This window comes from Lepidochelys kempii, chromosome 1 (assembly GCF_965140285.1).
Source record: "Lepidochelys kempii isolate rLepKem1 chromosome 1, rLepKem1.hap1, whole genome shotgun sequence".
Classification (NCBI taxonomy): Eukaryota; Metazoa; Chordata; order Testudines; family Cheloniidae; genus Lepidochelys; species Lepidochelys kempii.
This window is the reverse complement of record NC_136380.1, coordinates 352,172,004-352,186,640: the sequence shown is the minus strand read 5'-3', so window position 1 is coordinate 352,186,640 and position 14,637 is coordinate 352,172,004. Positions and strand designations below refer to the sequence as shown.

Sequence of the window (14,637 nt, the reverse complement as noted above, 5' to 3'; positions counted from 1 at the left end):
TGGCCTATGGATGGACGGGCTGGCCCTCTGGATCCTAGTCGGGCTCTGGCTGGCTCTGCGCAGCGGGGGAAGGCCCCGCCCTGCTCTGGGCGGCTGGGGTGTGCACAGTGTAACTCCTCTGCACGTCCCTCGGGGTGTGGGGCATGGACAGTCGCTTTGCTGGTTTCAGGGTAGGACCAAGCCAGTCTCTTTCCTGGGCTGCACCCGCGTCCTGGCCCGGGGCTGCTCCAGGCACTAAGCAGTGACCCCGCCGTGGTGTCAGCGGGGTCCAGCTGGTGACTGCTGCAGTGCGCCCGGTGTGACGGGGCCGTGTGCCCGCGCGGGGGGGACGGGTCCTCGGGAGCCTGCGGAGCAGAGCGTATTCCCACGCGGCCGCTGGGGCTGGGCTGTGGGTTTGGGGGGAGTGCGGGCAGGGGGGGAGGGCTCATGGCACGGATGTCCCCGTTTACTGGAGTGGGGGCCAGTCACTCTGAGCAGGGGTGGGGGGCGAAGTCTCCCCACCCCGACCTGCGCCCTTGCTGGGGTCCCTGCTTGGGCGTCGTGTTCGTGGGCAGACCCAGGTGGGCTGCGGCATGGCGTGGGGCTGGGCAACCCTCTAGAACGACTCGGCGGGAGTGACGTGCAGCTCGGCCGGGGGGGCCCTTCTCTGTAGCCCCCTCGCTCAGGAGCAGGGGGTTATTGTACCTCTCGCGTGACTGCAGCTGGAGCCCTGGGGCCCACAAGTCCAGGAGGAGGCAGGTGGAGTGGAGAGAATGTAAGAACATAAGAACAGCCAGACTGGGTCAGACCAAAGGTCCATCCAGCCCGGTATCCTGTCTACTGACAGTGGCCAATCCCAGATGCCCCAGAGGGAGGGAACCTAACAGGTAATGATCTAGTGATCTCTCTCCTGCCATCCCTCTCCACCCTCTGACAAACAGAGGCTAGGGACACCATTCCTTACTCATCCTGGCCAATAGCCATTAATGGACTTAACCTCCATGAAATTATCCAGTTCTCTTTTAAACCCCGTTATAGTCCTAGCCTTCACAACCTCCTCAGGCAAGGAGTTCCACAGGTTGACTGTGCGCTGAGTGAAGAAGAACTTCCTTTTATTTGTTTTAAACCTGCTGCCCATTAATTTCATTTGGTGGCCCGTAGTTCTTATATTATGGGAACAAGTAAATAACTTTCCCTTACTCACTTTTCTCCACACCACTCATGATTTTATAGACCTCTATCCTATCCCCCCTTAGTCTCCTTTTTTCCAAGCTGAGAAGTCCTAGCCTCTTTAATCTCCCCTCAGAAGGGACCTGTTCCAAACCCCTAATCATTTTAGTTGCCCTTCTCTGAACCTTTTCTGATGCCAGTCTATCTTTTTGGGGATGAGGGGACCCCATCTGTATGCAGTATTCAAGATGTGAGCGTACCATAGATTTTATATAAGGGCAATAAGATATTCTCCGTCTTATTCTCTGTCCCTTTTTTAATGATTCCTAACATCCCGTTTGCTTTTTGGACTGCTGCTGCACACTGCGTGGACGTCTTCAGAGAACTATCCATGATAACTCCAAGATCTTTCTCCTGATTAGTTGTGGCTAAATTAGCTCCCCGTCATATTGTATGTACAGTTGGGGTTATTTTTCCCAATGTGCATGACTTTACATTTATCCCTATTAAATTTCATTTGCCATTTTGTTGCCCAATCACTTAGTTTTGTGAGATCTTTTTGAAGTTTTTCACAGTCTGCTTTGGTCTTAACTATCTTGAGTAGTTTAGTATCATCTGCAAACTTTGCCACCTCAGTGTTTACCCCTTTCTCCAGATCATTTATGAATAGGTTGAATAGGATTCGTCCTAGGACTGACCCTTGGGGAACACCACTAGTTACCCCTCTCCATTCTGAAAATTTACCATGTATTCCTACCCTTTGTTCCCTGTCTTTTAACCAGGTCTCAATCCATGAAAGGATCTTCCCCCTTATCCCATGACAGCTTAATTTACATAAGAGCCTTTGGTGAGGGACCTTGTCAAAGGCTTTCTGGAAATCTAAGTACACAATGTCCACTGGCTCCCCCTTGTCCACATGTTTGTTGACCCCCCCCCTCAAAGAACTCTGATAGATTAGTAAGACATGATCTCCCTTTACAGAAACCATGTTGACTTTTGTGCAACAATTTATGTTTTTCTAGATGTCTGACAATTTTATTCTTTACTATTGTTTCAACTAATTTGCCCGCTGTCACGGAGTGTGGGGGAGTCCAGGCCCTGCACCCCTCTTCCTGGGATCCACTGAGACTCTCCGCCAGCCAGTAAAACAGAAGGTTTATTGGACAACAGGAACACAGTCCAAAACAGAGCTTGTGGGTACAACCAGGACCCCTCAGTCACGTCCTTCTGGGGGAGCAGGGAGCTTAGACCCCAGCCCTGGGGTTCCCTGCGTTCCTCCATCCAGCCCCAACCTGAAACTAAACCAACCCCCCCCCCCTCAGCAGGCTCCCTCCTGCAGCCTCCGTCCACGTTCCCGGGCAGAGGTGTCACCTCCCCCTCCCCCTCCCGGCTCAGGGGACAGGCTCTCAGGTCTCCCATCCCCAGGGCACATTCCCAGGTCAACACTCCCCCCTCCCTGCTGCCTCACATCCTCACACCCGGTACTGACGTTAGACTTACCGGTCTGTAGTTGCCAGGATCACCTCTAGAGCCCTTCTTAAATACTGGCGTTACATTAGCTATCTTCCAGTCATTGGATACAGAAGCTGATTTAAAGGACAGGTTACAAACCGTAGTTAAGAGTTCCACAATTTCACATTTGAGTTCTTTCAGAGCTCTTGGGCGAATGCCATCTGGGCCCGGGGACTCGATACTGTTCAGTTTCTCAATTAATTCCAGCACCTCCTCTAGTGACACTTCAATCTGTGACAATTCCTCAGATTTGTCACCTACAAAAGATGGCTCAGGTTTGGGAATCTCCCTCTCATCCTCCGCCGTGAAGACTGAAGTAAAGAATTAATTTAGTTTCTCTGCAATGACTTTATCGTCTTTAAGTGCTCCTTTTGTACCTCAATCGTCCAGGGGCCCCACTGGTTGTTTAGCAGGTTTCCTGCTTCTGATGTACTTAAAAAACATTTTGTTATTACTGTCATGGAGTTCCAGGTGATGCTTTGGAACTGCTTCCTGCGAAGCCAGTCAGGACTTTGGGGAAGTTTCCTTTCTGTGAGCAGATTGTTTTTAGGACACACAGCTCACACAACTTTTACCTTTCTGGGTTTGACCTTGGAGCATTTAGCATTCTTTGCCCCTCCGTGCGCTTCCCACAGCAACTCCACCCAAGCGGGGTCCTGGGGAAGCCAGAGTGTCCTGCCCCCCAACTTCACAGTTAGACGTGACTTTCAGCCAGCCAGTAAAACAGAAGGTTTATTAGACGACAGGAACATGGTCTAACACAGAGCTTGCAGGTGCAGAGAACAGGACCCCTCAGCTGGGTCCATTTTGGGGAGCAGTGAGCCAGACAACCACGGCTGCACTTCACTCCATGTCTCCAGCCAGCCCCAAACTCAAACTGTCTCCCGCCCCTCCTCCTCTGGGCTTTGTTCCTTTCCCGGGCCAGGTGGTCACCTGATTCCTTTGTTCTCCAACCCTTCAGCTCTCACCTTGCAGGGGGGAAGGGCCAGGCCACCAGTTGCCCGGAAACAGGGTGTCGGCCATTCTCTGTGTCCAGACCTCTGCACACACCTGCCCTCTAGGGCTCTGCAACGATCATACACCCTTACCCCACCACCTAGATACTTAAGGACTGCATAGGGGAAACTGAGGCACTCCCACACTATTCAGAGGAAACATTAAGAACAGTCCCGCTTCGTCACAATTATCTTTTGAGTTTTTTGGCTAGCTGTTCTTCAAACTCCTTTTTGGCTTTCTCTTACGACATTTTTACATTTAATTTGGCAGTGTTTATGCTCCTTTCTATTTACCTTACTAGGATTTGACTTCCACTTTTTAAAAGATGCCTTTTTATCTCTCATTGCTTCTTCTACATGGTTGTTAAGCCGCGGTGGCTCTTCTTTAGTTCTTTTACTGTGTTTTTTAATCTGGGGGATACAATTAAGTTGGGCCTCTATGATGGTCTCTTTGAAAAGTGTCCATGCGGCGTGCAGGGAGTTCACTCTAGTCACGGTACCTTTTAATTTCTGTTTAACTAACACTCCTCATTTTTGCATAGTTCCCCTTTCTGAAATGAAATGCCACCGTGCTGGGCTGCTACGGTGTTCTGCCCACCACAGGGATGTTAAATGTTGTTATATTACGGTCACTATTTCCAAGCGGTCCTGTTCTAGTTACCTCTTGGACCAGATCCTGCGCTCCACTCAGGGCGAGATCGAGAGTTGCCCACCCTCCATCCCCCCAACATGCAAGAAAAGCTCCACGGCCCACATGTGCCAAAACAGCTGCATACAGAGGCCAGGGCCGGCGTTGCGGGGTAGGAAGCAGGGCAGTTGCCTGGGGTCCCCCCACCACAGAGGCCCCCACAAAGCTACATTGCTCAGGCTTCGGCCCCAGGCAATGCGGCTTCTGCTTTCTGCCCTGGACCCCTGCGAGTCTAATTCTGGCCCCGCTTGGTGGACCCCCTGAAACCTGCTCACGGCCCCCGAGGGGCCCCGGCCCCCTGGTTGAGAACCACTGGACTAGACAATCCCCGTCTGGTCTGGGCTCCGGGAATCTCCAGGGGGAGGGGGAGGGCTGCTGCGCCTCTGCCTTGTCAGGACCCAGTGGCACGGCCTGCCTGGCGGGATCCCCCACTGCACCCTCACCCATGTGGAGAGATCCCCGCGCCCCCAGGGACCCCTGTGCACTGGGGTGGGAGCAGGGCGCTGGCCCCTGGCCCTGGCCCCTGGGTGGGATCTGGGTGGCTAGAGCGGTGCCGGGTCCTAGTTTTCGGGGGGCTGGGGAGGTGTGGGTCCCCCCGCTCTGCCCAGGCCTTGCTGTTTGCAGGAGATGCTGCTGCCTGCCCTCCTGCCGCGTCTGAGCGGGAGCCAGGCAAGCGGGGAGGAGCAGGTGCCTTCCTGTAGCCAGGGAAGGAGGAATTCAAGGGGGCTGGATGGAGCCCTGCTCCCCCCCCAGGTCCCTGCCTCTAGGCGCCACACCCTGTTGACCTCCAAAGGGGCTGGGGGGGGCATGCCCCGGTCCTCTCCACCCTAGCCAATGTGGGGGCCTCTGCTCCCTCCAAGCCGTGGGGTGGCATGTCCCTGACAGAGCTTCATCCATTCTGGACAGGCTGCAGACAGGGGGCCTGCCCCCTCCCCGAGCTCGTATGCCCAGTGGGCCGGCTGGTGGCCCCGTGTGTGTCGTGGTGCCCTGCACAGGGTGCCCTCAGGGTGCCCGCCCCGTCGACCCCGCTCCCTCCCCACCCAGCACCTCAATGGGCCCCCCCGGTGCCCCCCCCCGATGGCCCTTGCATCCCTGCCCCATGACTGGCGCCCATGAATGCAGCTCGCCGTAGCGGTGAGGGCTCCAGGCCATGCCCCCCAGGCTTGCCCACGCAGCCCTGCGGGGATGCTTGACCCTGGCTCGGAGAGGCCCCCTGCAGGGAGCTAGCCCAGCAGGTGTTCGCACTGGCCCCTTGCCCGCTCCAAGCAGCTGTGGGAGCCGGACGCCGAGCCCCACCCGGTTCACAAATAGCTCAGGATTAGCAGCTCAGCTGGGCCTGTAATCCCGCCTGCTTGCAGCCGTCCTGCTGTGCCAGCCCAGGGCTTCCTAGCCCAGCTGGCTGGCTTCCCAGGGGCCCGGCCCCTCTTACGCCCTGCCTTTGTGCCGGCCTCGGGCTGGCCTGAAAGGGGGCAGGGTCCTGGTACCAGCCCGACCCACGCAGTCACCCCCTCGCTGACGCCGCTCTCTTCTCTGCCCTTTCCTAGGATTTGTCTTCCAGTAGCCCTAGGGGTTGGGGCAGGCGGGGGCCGACTCAGATGGGGGGGGCGGCAGGGGGGTTGGGCTGGGTGGGGTGCCGGCTCTGATGGGGGGTTGGGCCACGCATGGCGCCGGCTCTAACAGGAGCAGGCAGACATGGGATGGGAGCTTTTCCCTGCCCGCCAGTCCCCTGCCCTCCTGCAAAGCCACCTGGGGCCAGGCCGCGATGACTGCCACGGCCCCGTGCCACGGGGGGGGGGGGCTTACGGGGAGCCCAGCCTGCCCTCTCTGCGCAGCTGTGGCCGTGCGTGTGCCAGGCTCCAGGGGCGGGGGGTCCCTGTGGGGCACAGGGCTGCCCTCATGTAATGCTCTCCCCCTCTCTTTCTGCAGTGACTTCCTGATCCTCCCAGGCTTCATCGATTTCACAGCGGACGAGGTGGTGAGTCCAGCCCCTGGGGCGTTCGCCGGGGTGTCCCCTGGGCCCGGCGCTGCCAGCCCCTTGCACCCTGGGGTGGGCAGTGCCGTGCTGCCAGGCATGGGGCCAGGGCAGCACCAGAGCTGGGGGGTTTTAACACTGAGCCACCATCCCCCATAGGCGGGCCCCTCCGCCATCCGCTCACGCTCCCTCTAGGTCTAGGGTGTCCCACTGGGAGTGGGACATTGGGCTGGAGTGCATCCCCCCCAACCCCTTGTCTGCCTGGGAGCAGCATCCCCGGGGCCCATCAGGGATGCTGTGGGGTTGAGCTGCAGGAGGGGAGACCGGGGAAGTGGTGTCCCCACCATGGGGCCTGCAGGACAGCCTGGGGGCCCGGGACGAGCCCGTTGGGGTTCCCTACACGGCCGTGGGTCTGGGCTCTATGCTGCATGGATGATGCATTTGCCCCGTCCTCCAGCTTGCAGGCCCCTTGCCTGCCTGGCCCAGTGCCTCGGGGAGAGGTGTCATCCAGCACCCCGGCCGGCGTCTCCCTGACCCCGGAAACGTGCACAACCTGCAGTGCCGGTGCCTGGGGCTTGCAGAGGCTGGGGGACGGGCAGATGCTGTGCCAGCTTGCGGCACTCCCTGGCAGGGAGCGGCGCTGAAATGGGGCCGGTGCCCAGTGTGGGGAGCTGGCCCGGGGCTGGGCTCTGAGCAGGGAGCGGCGCTGAAATGGGGCCGGTGCCCAGTGTGGGGAGCTGGCCCGGAGCTGGGCTCTGAGCAGGGAGCGGTGCTGAAATGGGGCCAGTGCCCAGTGTGGGGAACTGGCCCGGGGCTGGGCGCTGAGCAGGGAGCGGCGCTGAAATGGGGCCGGTGCCCAGTGTGGGGAGCTGGCCCGGGGCTGGGCTCTGAGCAGGGAGCGGCGCTGAAATGGGGCTGGTGCCCAGTGTGGGGAGCTGGCCCGGGGCTGGGCTCTGAGCAGGGAGCGGCGCTGAAATGGGGCCGGTGCCCAGTGTGGGGAGCTGGCCCGGGGCTGGGCTCTGAGCAGGGAGCGGTGCTGAAATGGGGCCGGTGCCCAGTGTGGGGAGCTGGCCCGGAGCTGGGCTCTGAGCAGGGAGCGGCGCGGAAATGGGGCCGGTGCCCAGTGCGGGGAGCTGGCCCGGGGCTGGGCTCTGAGCAGGGAGCGGCGCGGAAATGGGGCCGGTGCCCAGTGTGGGGAGCTGGCCCGGGGCTGGGCTCTGAGCAGGGAGCGGCGCGGAAATGGGGCCGGTGCCCAGTGTGGGGAGCTGGCCCGGGGCTGGGCTCTGAGCAGTGAGCAGCGCTGAAATGGGGCCGGTGCCCAGTGTGGGGAGCTGGCCCGGAGCTGGGCTCTGAGCAGGGAGCGGTGCTGAAATGGGGCCGGTGCCCAGTGTGGGGAGCTGGCCCGGGGCTGGGCTCTGAGCAGGGAGCGGTGCTGAAATGGGGCCGGTGCCCAGTGCGGGGAGCTGGCCCGGGGCTGGGCTCTGAGCAGGGAGCGGTGCTGAAATGGGGCTGGTGCCCTGTGTGGGGAGCTGGCCCGGAGCTGGGCTCTGAGCAGGGAGCGGTGCTGAAATGGGGCCGGTGCCCTGTGTGGGGAGCTGGCCCGGGGCTGGGCTCTGAGCAGGGAGCGGTGCTGAAATGGGGCCGGTGCCCAGTGTGGGGAGCTGGCCCGGAGCTGGGCTCTGAGCAGGGAGCGGTGCTGAAATGGGGCCGGTGCCCAGTGTGGGGAGCTGGCCCGGGGCTGGGCTCTGAGCAGTGAGCAGCGCTGAAATGGGGCCGGTGCCCAGTGTGGGGAGCTGGCCCGGGGCTGGGCTCTGAGCAGGGAGCGGTGCTGAAATGGGGCCGGTGCCCAGTGCGGGGAGCTGGCCCGGAGCTGGGCTCTGAGCAGGGAGCGGTGCTGAAATGGGGCCGGTGCCCAGTGTGGGGAGCTGGCCCGGGGCTGGGCTCTGAGCAGGGAGCGGTGCTGAAATGGGGCTGGTGCCCTGTGTGGGGAGCTGGCCCGGAGCTGGGCTCTGAGCAGGGAGCGGTGCTGAAATGGGGCCGGTGCCCAGTGTGGGGAACTGGCCCGGGGCTGGGCTCTGAGCAGGGAGCGGTGCTGAAATGGGGCCGGTGCCCAGTGTGGGGAGCTGGCCCGGGGCTGGGCTCTGAGCAGGGAGCGGTGCTGAAATGGGGCCGGTGCCCAGTGCGGGGAGCTGGCCCGGGGCTGGGCTCTGAGCAGGGAGCGGTGCTGAAATGGGGCCGGTGCCCAGTGCGGGGAGCTGGCCCGGAGCTGGGCTCTGAGCAGGGAGCGGTGCTGAAATGGGGCCGGTGCCCAGTGCGGGGAGCTGGCCCGGAGCTGGGCTCTGAGCAGGGAGCGGTGCTGAAATGGGGCCGGTGCCCAGTGTGGGGAACTGGCCCGGGGCTGGGCTCTGAGCAGGGAGCGGCGCTGAAGCCTGGCACAGGTGTGGGGGAAGCTCCCGGCCCCGCACGGTCTGGGCCTGGCCTGAGCGTTGTTAGGGCTCCCGTGGAGGGGAGCCCTGGGGCCTGTGGCTCCGCCGTGCTTGGGGTGGGGGCGCTGTGCTCCGGCGCAGCCAGTAACGGCTCTAACCACCTGCCTGCGCCGGCAGCCTCTCTGGCTTCCCGCGCTCGGGGCTGGCCATGCTAGGCTGTCCTCGTGTCCCCCGGGCAGGCCCCTCCCTCACCCAGCTGCAGTGGAATTAGCGAGCGGGTGGCTGGTGAAGCAGATGGGTCAGTTATGGGCCTGCCCTTCCCATTCTGTGCCCGCGAGCTCGGGGACTCAGCTGGAGATCCAGAGCCTTGGGGAGCCACGTCTGTTCTGAATCCGATTAGGAGGGAGCGGGGTGTAGTGGTTAGAGCAGGGGGCTGGGAGCCAGGACTCCTGGGTTCTACCCTGGCCCTGTCACAGACTCCCTGTGTGTCTCGGAGCGAGTCCCTTTCTCCATCTAGGCCCCCATGCCCCCGGACAGTGGTGACCTCCCCTGGGCTGACGTGACGCCTAGCTGGCAGTAGCCCCTTGGCTGGCAGCCGTGCAGAGTCGAACTGTGGAGCCCTGTGTGGGGAGCCCGAGAAGGGGCGAGTCCAGGACCCTTAACCCCAGAGCGCAGAGTCAGGTCTCTGCAGCCTACGGCTCGAGCCCTGTGACCAGTGACTGCTGCTAGCCAGCTCTCCGGGGCCACCAGGGTGTCACGGAGTGTGGGGGAGTCCAGGCCCTGCACCCCCCTTCCTGGGATTCACTGAGACTCTCAGCCAGCCAGTAAAACAGAAGGTTCATTGGACAACAGGAACACAGTCCAAAACAGAGCTTGTGGGTACAACCAGGACCCCTCAATCACGTCGCAGCTCCCAGCCGGGAATCTAGCTCTGCAGAGAGCAACATTTCAGGGCTAATCAGGTTCCCAGCTGGGCTGGGCTCTGGTGCAGGTTAGGCCTGGGAGCTGGGAGCGGAGCAAACATGCCCAGGTTGGGAGCAGGGATGGTGGGGAGGGAAGGCCAGCTGGGGCGGGGGAGAGCCAGCCTCCGTGAGCTCTCCTGGCACGGGACGTGGGGCGACTGGCAGATGCCCCGTCTGAGCTCCCCCAGGGCAGGGCTTGAGGCCCAGTGCGCTCTGAGCTCTCCTGGGGTGGGGGTCAGGGCCCAGCGCGCTCTGAGCTGTTCTGGCTTGGGGGGTAGAGTCAGGGCCCGGCGCGCTCTGAGCTCTAGGGCCAGGACCCAGTGCACATGGGACGTGCTTGTATCAGCCACCAGGCTGCATGGGCCCCTCCAGCAGCCTCCCTCATGGCTGGCAGACTGGAGCAGCCGAGTTCCCTTGTGGCTCGGGTGGTGGGGTGGGACCCAGGAGCTCTGGAGTCTAGTCCTGGCACTGCCCCCGTGTTGTCTGTGCCATGTCCCCTCAGCCTGCGCGCTGCGGTGTGCCCACAGGGAAGGGCCAGCTTGGCACAGTGCCCATGGTGGGCACTGCCCAGTTCTGCAGCTGGCACCTCCGCAGCTCCGTGGGCTGCATGACAGGGTTGGGCGCGGCCGCCAGTCCCATGTGCCCTCGGGTCCTGTGTCCATCACAGGCCCCTGCCGTGATGCCACTCCCCAGCCAGCTCCCTGCGGCGTCGCCTGGGGCCGTGGGCTGGCACAGGGCGGCCGACGCTGAGTAGTGCCCAGTGCCTGGCTGGGAGGAGGCATGGAAAGGCCCTTCACTGGGGAGCTCAGCACTGGGGGCTCCGGTTGTAGGGCAGGGCTTGAGCTGTCCCTGGGCCACTCAGCCTGAGAGGGATGGGCTGTGGGGGGCCGGGAGTCCCGCCGAGCCAGCCGGGTGAGCCTGGGGGTAGTGAAGAAATACAGCAGCTGGCCCCGTGGGGGGAACACGAGTGGCTGCATGCTGCGGCCTGCAGAGAAGGAGCCGTGGGGTGGGAGGGAGTGTGGCCTCCTGAGTATGTGGGGCAGGAGCTGGAGGAGGGCTGGGACCCCCTGTGGGGTTGAGCATGGAGCCGCTGGGCAGGGGCAGGCCTGCATCCTAAGGGAGCCCTGTGTGAGCGGTGTCTGGCCCCCCCAGCCCCAGCCCCGTGGCTCTGATGTTGGCCAGCGCTGGGCAATTCCTTGGCAGCCGGGACCCCCGTAATCCGCGGGCGGGGGGGTCCTGCCCTCTGACAGTATAGCTCCAGGCACCTGTCGGGCCCTATCTAGGTGATAACGCTTGGTGAGCCACGGGCACTAGGGTGGGGGCATCTCCCCTGTCCTACGCCCTGCTGCCCCAGCCGGGGAGGAAGCACCTGGCCTGGGGCATCTCCTGGCATCGGGCATGGCTGCTGGGCAGCCCTGGGCTAGGGTTGGTGCTGGGTTCACGGGTCTGTGCTCCCCCCCACCCCCGGAGGGTTAATGCGGGGGGGGGGAGGGCTGAGGGGCTCACGGCTCTGTACCCCCAGGACCTGACCTCGGCGCTGACTCGCAAGATCACCCTGAAGACGCCGCTCATCTCGTCGCCCATGGACACCGTCACCGAGTCAGACATGGCGATCGCCATGGCGGTAAGAGTGGGGCGGGAGGGGTCCAGCCTGTCCGGGGCAGGGGCTCCGCAGCTCTGATGTTCCCGTCCCCAAGCCTCTCGCTGGAGACCGGCCCCAGCCCTGAGCGTCGGGCAGCTGGGCTGGGCGCCTCGTGAGCACCTTTCCCCTGCGCTGCCCCGGAGAGGCCGTGCCCTGCCCCCACCACGGGGCACCCCGTTGCTCCATGGGGCCGGCAGAGGCTGACCCGTTCTCTCCCCGCAGCTGATGGGCGGCATCGGGATCATCCACCACAACTGCACCCCGGAGTTCCAGGCCAACGAGGTGCGCAAGGTCAAGGCAAGTACCAGCCGTGCCCTGGGGCAACCGTGGCACCAGGAGACTAGCTCTGGTCAGACGTGGGGGGGCCGGTCTGCTCTGCCCCTCCTCACCCATCACCTCTCAGGACCCTGGTCCTTTGCAGCCCCACCCCACCCCAGTGTCCGCGCCATGGTGCCCCCATGGAGCCGTTTCCGGCAGACGCCTGTGCCGGGCCTTGGCATACGGCTCTGACGGGCTTCCCAGCCCCATGTAGGTTAACACCCTGAGAGGGGATCTGAGCCGCGTGGACACACCCGGAGCTGCCCCCTTGGGCCTGCCAGGCGGTTCCCAGAGCCCCAGGGCATCCGGGTGGCTGTGGAGGGAGAGGTTTGCCCCGTCTGCTCGGTGTCCTGGTACCAGCAGGGCTGGGGATGGAGCCGCGAGCTCCTGGCACCCTGCTGCCGGTGTGCACGCCGTGGGGAGCGCCAGGCTGAGTCAGGGGTGAGGTGTCACCCCCCAGGGATCGTGGGGCAGTACCAAGGCCAGTGCGCACGTGCACACACACCCCCCTTGGGGAGCGTGGGGGCAGGGTGGGGCGCTGTGGGGTCGGGTCTCTGGAGAGCAGGGCTGTGGGGGTCAGTGGGGAGATTGGTGTCCCCGGGGAGGGTGGGGCACTGTGGGGAGAGTGGCGCCCCCCGGGGAGTGTGGGGCACAGTGGGGCGCTGTGGGGGTCAGTGGGGGGTGTGGGGCAGAGTGGGGCGCTGTGGGGGTCAGTGGGGAGTGTGGGGCACCCCCCGGGCGGTGTGGGGCAGAGTGGGGCGCTGTGGGGGTCAGTGGGGAGTGTGGGGCAGAGTGGGGAGTGTGGGGCAGGCTGGGGCAGTCGCGGGGTCGGCGGGCGCTTGCGGGAGGCTAACCCCACTCTGTGCTGCAGGCCCCCGGGCGGTGACTCCCCCTCTCCCTCCCCTGCAGAAATTTGAGCAGGGCTTCATCACGGACCCGGTGGTGATGAGCCCCACACACAGCGTGGGGGACGTCTTCGAGGCCAAGCTGCGCCACGGCTTCTCGGGCATCCCCGTCACCGAGACGGGCAAGATGGGCAGCAAGCTGGTGGGCATTGTCACCTCGCGGGACATCGACTTCCTCACCGAGAAGGACTACGCCACCTACCTCAGCGAGGTACCGCCCGCCCGCCCGCGGGACTCTGGGGACCTGCCCCTGACACAGCCGCCCCTGCGGTCGGGGCTGCGTCTCGCGCCAGCCTGCCCCCCATCCGGGGGGGCGGGGGTGGAATGCGCTGCCCTCTGGTAGCTCATCCCCCTGGACATGGCGGCTGCGATGCCAGGCACCCAGTTCTGGGGGTTGGGAGGCGCACAGGCCCGGGTGCGTGCAAGGGGGCAGGGGCAATGGGGCAGGGCTTTTGGGGAGAGGGGGCAGGGCACCAGGGTGGAGGGACGGGGCTGTTGGGGGAGGGGCGCAGCACTGGGACCCATGTGCTGTTTGGCCCCGCAGGTGATGACGAAGCGCAATGACCTGGTGGTGGCGCCCGCCGGGGTCACCCTGAAGGAGGCCAACGAGATCCTGCAGCGCAGCAAGAAAGGTACCAGGGAGCTCACGCTGCCCGCCCTGGGCCCCCCCCGCACACCCCGCTGCACCGGTGCCCCCCGCGCCCCACCCGCAGCCCCTGCTAGCCCCGCCCTGGGCCCCCCCCCGCACGCCCCGCTGCACCGGTGCCCCCCGCACCCCACCCGCAGCCCCCCGCTAGCCCCGCCCTGGGCTCCCCGCACGTCCCGCCCCGCCGGTACCCCTCGCTCCCCACCCGCAGCCCCCCACCAGCCCCGCCCTGGGCCCCCCGCTCGCCCCGCCCCGCCGGTGCCCCCCGCGCCCCACCCGCAGCCCCCCGCTAGCCCCGCCCTGGGCCCCCCCCCGCACGCCCCACTGCACCGGTGCCCCCCGCGCCCCACCCGCAGCCCCCCACCAGCCCCGCCCTGGGCTCCCCGCACGCCCCGCCCCACCGGTACCCCTCGCTCCCCACCCGCAGCCCCCCACCAGCCCCGCCCTGGGTCCCCCGCGCCCCACCCGCAGCCCCCCACCAGCCCCGCCCTGGGCCCCCTGCGCCCCACCCGCAGCCCCCCACCAGCCCCTCCCTGGGCTCCCCACACACCCCGCTGCACCGGTGCCCCCCGTGCCCCACCCGCAGCCCCCCGCCAGCCCCGCCCTGGGCTCCCCGCTCGCCCCGCCCCTCTGGTGCCCCTTGCTCCCCACCCGCAGCCCCCCGCTAGCCCCGCCCTGGACCCCCCCCCGCACGCCCCGCTGCACCGGTGCCCCCCGCGCCCCACCCGCAGCCCCCCACTAGCCCCGCCCTGGGCCCCCGCCCGCACGCCCCGCTGCAGCGGTGCCCCCCGCGCCCCACCCGCAGCCCCCCGCTAGCCTGGCCCTGGGCTCCTTGCACGCCCTGCTGCACCGGTGCCTCTCGCGCCCCACCCGCAGCCCCTGCTAGCCCCTCCCTGGGCTCCCCGCACGCCCCACCCCGCCGGTACCCCTCGCTCCCCACCCGCAGCCCCCCGCCAGCCCCGCCCTGGGCCCCCCGCTCGCCCCGCCCTGCCGGTGCCCCTCGCTCCCCACCCGCAGCCCCCCGCTAGCCCCGCCCTGGGCCCTCCGCTCGCCCCGCCCCGCCGGTGCCCCTCGCTCCCCACCCGCAGCCCCCCGCCAGCCCCGCCCTGGGCCCCCCGCTCGCCCCGCCCCGCTGGTGCCCCCCGCGCCCCACCCGCAGCCCCCCGCTAGCCCCGCCCTGGGCCCCCCGCACACCCCGCTGCACCGGTGCCCCCCCGCGCCCCACCCTCAGCCCCTGCTAGCCCCTCCCTGGGCCCCCTGCTCGCCCCGCCGGTGCCCCTCGCTCCCCACCCACAGCCCCCCGCTAGCCCCGCCCTGGGCCCCCCGCACGCCCCGCTGCACCGGTGCCCCTCGCGCCCCACCCGCAGCCCCCTGCCAGCCCCGCCCTGGGCCCCCCGCGCCCCACCCGCAGCCCCTGCTAGC

At 65.4% G+C, this 14,637-nt stretch overlaps 1 protein-coding gene across 8 annotated transcripts in view; it reads left to right on the top strand.

Annotated features, from left to right (window-relative positions):
• IMPDH1 (inosine monophosphate dehydrogenase 1) overlaps positions 1-14,637 on the top strand; it is a 44,335-nt gene that overhangs the window by 9,416 nt on the left and 20,282 nt on the right. For all 8 annotated transcript variants that reach the window (XM_073329029.2, XM_073329032.2, XM_073329024.2 and 5 more), the window contains exons 3-7: positions 6,271-6,319; positions 11,227-11,328; positions 11,569-11,643; positions 12,574-12,780; positions 13,114-13,201. In XM_073329029.2, coding sequence (XP_073185130.1) covers positions 6,271-6,319; positions 11,227-11,328; positions 11,569-11,643; positions 12,574-12,780; positions 13,114-13,201 — 521 coding nt within the window. The remainder of the gene's footprint in view (positions 1-6,270; positions 6,320-11,226; positions 11,329-11,568; positions 11,644-12,573; positions 12,781-13,113; positions 13,202-14,637) is intronic.